The sequence below is a fragment of the Bison bison genome, unplaced genomic scaffold (assembly GCF_000754665.1).
Source record: "Bison bison bison isolate TAMUID 2011002044 unplaced genomic scaffold, Bison_UMD1.0 scf7180017864254, whole genome shotgun sequence".
NCBI classification, from domain to species: domain Eukaryota; kingdom Metazoa; phylum Chordata; class Mammalia; order Artiodactyla; family Bovidae; genus Bison; species Bison bison.
Window position 1 is genome coordinate 1,626,969 of NW_011494826.1, and position 5,428 is coordinate 1,632,396.

Genomic DNA, 5,428 nt, shown 5'->3' on the forward strand with positions numbered 1-5,428 from the left:
GTCCCCATAGACGGCAGCCCACCAGACTCCCCCGTCCCTGGGATTCTCCAGGCAAGAACACTGGAGTGGGTTGCCATTTCCTTCTCCAATGCATGAAAGTGGAAAGTGAAAGTGAAATCGCTCAGTCATGTCTGACTCTTCGCGACCCCATGGACTGCAACCTACCAGGCTCCTCCATCCATGGGATTTTCCAGGCAAGAGTACTAGAGTGGGGTGCCATTGCCTTCTCCGGCGTGGAAGAGCAGGCAGGGATAAAGATGGGTAGTTGTGGGCAGTGTTGACTTCAAGACACCTGAAGGATGTCCAAGTAGCTCTGCCCAGCAAGCATATTAGACATGAGACCTTAGGCCTGTTCTTGAACCTTCTAAGCCACAGTTTCCTTGGGTAGTAAATGCAGGAACCATGGAACTGCTCATCCCTCAAGACTGTTGGAAAAGACTGAAGGAGACAGAGTATAAAGCCCTTCGCCCTAAGCCTGCCCCAGTCCAAGAAGCATTAATCAAGTTCAGGGACAAAGACGGGAGATAGAGTTTTAGAAATTCTTGGCCTAAGTGCAATACAATTAAGACCATGAGAGCAGATGAGACTATCTGGAGTAAGGAAGACAACAATATAAGGACTAAACCCCAGGAAACACCAATATTAAAGGAGATTAAAGGATGAGGAAAGAGATACAATAGGAAACAAAAAATTCCCAGAAGGTACTGGAGAAACACTGAAGCACGAAGGCAAAGAGAAGAAAGCAGCAGAAGTAAGTGACATGATTACATGGTCATTCCTGGGCTCTGCAGGAGTGGTATTCACACAGTGATGTAGGCAGAAGGCAGTCTGCACTGGGAAGAATGCATGGGCTGGAGAGGACAGATGCAGTCAGCTCTTTGGGAAGATGGCTGAGATGAGAAGGGGAGACACTGAGCCTCCCCTCAAAAGGGAAACAATCAAGGCCAAGACAGGCCTGGGTCATTTATTCTGTGGGGTGTGGGGAACTTGAGTGCTTAGAGATCTGGGTCATTTCTAAAGGGAAGGTGTTGGGAGGAAGGGAGAGGATGAAGGTACAGAAAGTGAAATACCTGACCCAGACAGACACAGAGGGGACCCAAACAGAGCAGGCATAGGACTGGGCCTCATCTCAAAACTGCCTACAGGATATGCCACCAGTGGGAGCAGCAAGTTCACACCTGTGCGCTTCAGTTTTCTTGGAACATTAGGGCCCTTGACTACAAAGAAGTGTTAGGAAGTACACTTAAATTCTGAGTATAACCAGGACTCTAATCTGAGCTCTTCCCACTAATGACTCAAGCAAAAGACAAGTAAGGAAGCAAGGGTCTTGTGAAGAGTAAGGGGAGAGGGAGTTGGGGATAGTGTTTGGCAATACTTCATTATTTTTCTTCTAATTCTCTCAGTCAGTTTCTTCCTTTTAACGTAAGCTTCACTGAAGCAAAACTATCAGCAGGTAATTTGACTTCAAAATACTAATAGAAATGACATTAACGAAAAGTCTCCTTTAATATCTTGACAGGAACAATTTTTCAGAATCATTATTTTTCCTGTTTTAAAACAAAATTCTACATTCACAAGCTCAACAGGACCAAATTATAGCAGAAGGAATTGACAATCATCAGAAATTCCACTCAGAGAAGAAAATGCACACTGGACTCCTAATTAGGCAACTTCACAGGCCACTTATTTATCTTTCCAGAAACAGGATATTTTTTAAAAAATAAGCTTAAATGGCAACTATTCCTTCAAGGTCACAGTTAAATCATAATCCAGTTTATGCCCCTCACTCGTCTCCTTTTCTTACCAAAAGCAGGTTGCCGTTAATAGAGTCCTGACATCTGGTATACCAGAAGATGGTTTGAGTCAGTTTTTCCTACATTGAAAACCACCTCTTATCACTTAAACACAAGTTAACATTTTATTTGGGGAACCTAGGGTTCAGTTTAGTCTTTCCACACATCTTTTACATGTATTTAAATAATCAAGGGAATAAAAATCACACTGGCATATTCACTCTCCCTAAACTACTCCTAAGGCTGCTCTTAAACTCACACAAAGTATTAATGTCTGTATCTGAAATAGGAATATTTTTAAAGAGATGATCTCTTAGCAAAAGTGGATGACAGTGTTTGAATTCTGAGGCCGGCTCAAGACATGAGAACAAGGAGGGGCTTCTTCAGTCTACAAAAGTTTCCTGAGTCCCTCCCACATCCAGGGGACTTTGCCAGGGACCAGGGGGGCGCTGAGGGTCACCGGTGCTCACATAGATATATCTGGATGCTCACACAGATAGCAGTACAACTAGATGGAAAGGAGGTCAGCGGCCAACATCAGGCCAACACCCACGAACACATTCTCACTCGCCCCCAGACATCTGCAACAGCAGCGCCCCGGCAAATCAATACAACCACAACCCAGGTACAGGATGTGCATGACAAGAAGGCGAGGGGGCCCAGCAGGGAGACTCAGAAACAATGTCTTCTCCGGGAAGCTTAAGAGCCAACCAAGGCTTCTGAACAGCCAGAACCAAGGCTGCACTGAACATCACCATGAACGCTGTTGGGCCTTACTATAGAGCAGATGAAACTTTTGGTCTGAAAAAGTAAACATTTTTGTATCAGAACACATCTAACTTAAAATCACCCATGAAAGATCTAGGACCCCAAATGAGTGTTGAGTTAACTGATAAAGCTATAGATAATCAATATGGGGGAAATGGTCATATTTTCTGTAAACTAAATCACTATTGTTAGCATCCTTGATTCACCCAGAAATCCACAAGGTCAAATGATGCACTTTTATAAAATTGTTTCCTCTTTGAAAGCATGAAAGGATAATTCACATCCAATGCGTTATATGTTCAAACTTAAGTCAAGGAAACATCTTTTAATGCCTATTCAAAGAGGCTATTTACCATCTTTTCTCAGCAATAAACATTCTCACTTCAGCTTTTGAAAGATGGCTCCATTGGACTTTTGCAACTAAAATATTGCAGCTTTACTTCTTTCTGGTTATTCCCCCTAACTCAGAACCTTCTCCCTGTTCAGCATCAGATGCGCTAACCAACAGACTCAAACTCAAGGTTTTCCATAAACCAACTTTGGCCAACATTGCAACTATAGTAATTCTAGCTTCAATTCCCCAGATTCCTTTCGAGATCTTTCAGAATGGACATATGTGCAGAATTTACCCCAAAACCAGGATAAGGAAACCATCTCCTCTTTTACCAATAACCATACTATTTATTAACGCACCAGAATACTAAATAAAAAGCAAACCTGCCAAGAAGGTTAGACTCAAAAACCCTTTCTAAAATTCTAAATTCTAACCTCTAAATTCCTTAAAATTAAAAACTCCAAAATGCTGTGTAAATAAACATTTTACTGCTTTGAAAGCTAATTTCAGAAAAGGCTGGGATCATGACTTCATAGTTAAGTACTGGGGTAGAGTGGTGGTAATTGTGCCTTTGACTTTTCTACAATGGTATATGTCATGCACTGTACTAGTTTACATAAGTCTTCACTGTAATGTTACACAACCCTATGAGACAGGTACTAAGTTACAAGGAGAAAGCTGGGGCTAGCAGAGGTTAAGCGACCTTGTTCATAAGAGGCAAAATGAATAGTTGAACCCAATCTGGCTGACAGTCAACCATCACACTGTGATGCACTGCTAATTATGGTCATTGTCCAATAAATATTCCTCAAAGCCTGTATTTGTGTGCTATGACTCTGCCATTGTAGATTCTGCATTCTGATTTATATGGCTTAGGCAAATGCTAATGTGTCTTTTTACATTCAACAGAGACCAAATAGATATTGAAGGGATGGTCAGAAATATTCCAGAGATCAGGCAGATGCCAAAACAGGCATGATCCAAAATTATTCAAAAATAGACAAAATTATCCAGAGTTAATTCCCCAAATTATACTCAATCAGGTAAATGAGCTTGCAGGAGTCGGCAAGAATCAACTGTACCTGCTTATCATTTTGAGGTTTTATTTTCTTTATGATTACAGGCACCATGGTTATTAATTCTCCACACATTTATAGTTTCCTAAAAAAGTAAGACACCTGGAACCCTATCAATTATATCACTGTAGTACAATTATCTTATCTAAGTATTAAAACATTCCATTAATACTTCTGACTCCATAGAAAATAAATATATCATTTAAAAAATTCAAGAACCTGGAATAAACTTTGATGTCTTTGTTTCCTTTCCTCTATTCCTTTTTTTTTTTTTTTTGAACATATGGCACTGAAACAGATCGCAAGCAGGCAGATGCCTCGGTGTCATCTGAGGGATGCCCACAAGACTACCAGGTGGGTCAGCGATCAAGACTCCGCCTGCCAATGCAGGAGATGCCAGATCAATGCCTGGGTCAAGAAGATCCCCTGGAGTAGGAAACCACAACCCACTCTAGTATTCTTGCCTGGAAAATTCCATGGACAGAGGAGCCTTGCAGGCTACAGCCCATGGGGCTGCAAAGAGTCAGACACGAGTGAGTATGCATGCACAGGCGCAAAACTACAACCTCCCCCATTCCTCAGGAAGCGCCTACATCACCACCTTCATTGTCTAAAGTGAAACCATCTGAATGTCTTTCCTTGGCCAATATGATTATTTTCAGAAGGTCCTTGTCAAAATATTAATTTCCTTGGGAGAGTAAAAGCAGCCGAAGTTACCATTTCTTGAGGGCCTATTTTGTGCTGAGCGTGTTTTATGTATTAAATCTAATCTTTACACCAGTCTTCTGTGGTAGCTAACCTGAACACCATTTTCCAGGAGAGAGAATAGAGCTGAAGGGACAGGCTCGCTGTGGCAGAGCTGGGATAATACACTGCACCTGCTAACACCAAGTCCATCCCCTTCCTCATACCTTCCGCCTGCTCCTCCACATGTCAAACCTGTCGCCGCCTTTGGGCTTTCTCCTGAGCTGTTCCCTTTGCCCGGATGCTCTCTATAATCTTCACATGGCTGGATGCTTCTTGCCACTTGGGTCTCAGCCAAAATGTCACCCTATGAGTCCTCTGCCACTCTAGGTAAAGCAGTCACCTTGTCATACTCCACCACACCACCCTGTTTTAATTCTCTACTTAGCACCTAACCACCACAGGCTATTCTTGTAATTACCTCTTTGCCTGCTTATTGTCTGTCTCTCCATGAGAGGGTAAAAGCCCTGTGAGAGCCGAGCTTCTGAATGTTGTGTTCTCTGCCCCAACTATAACACCTAGAACAGAGCAGGGTACCCAGCAGGCACTCAATATAGATCGATGAATGACTGAATGGCTTTCCTACTGCCTCCTCCACACATTAGGATGGTATCAGGAAAGAATCAAGTCCAGAGAGCTAGATTCAAGCTTCACCTCTAACTGGCTAGGGGCTGCACTCTGGGCAATCTCCATTCAGCTCAATTTCTAGGAGT

The 5,428-nt window shown here is 42.6% G+C and overlaps 1 protein-coding gene across 2 annotated transcripts in view; it reads right to left on the reverse strand.

The window, feature by feature from the left end:
• The window catches only part of PRKCH (protein kinase C, eta), a 235,325-nt gene that overhangs the window by 216,658 nt on the left and 13,239 nt on the right, over positions 1-5,428 (reverse strand). The window contains exon 1 of one of the 2 annotated variants that reach the window (XM_010847649.1): positions 4,883-5,422. The exons of the other annotated variant lie outside the window; for it this stretch is intronic. Within the exon in view, the coding sequence (XP_010845951.1) occupies positions 4,883-4,903 (21 nt within the window). The 5' untranslated portion in view covers positions 4,904-5,422. Of the gene's footprint in view, positions 1-4,882; positions 5,423-5,428 lie in introns of those variants that run through there. 2 annotated transcript variants of the gene reach the window in all.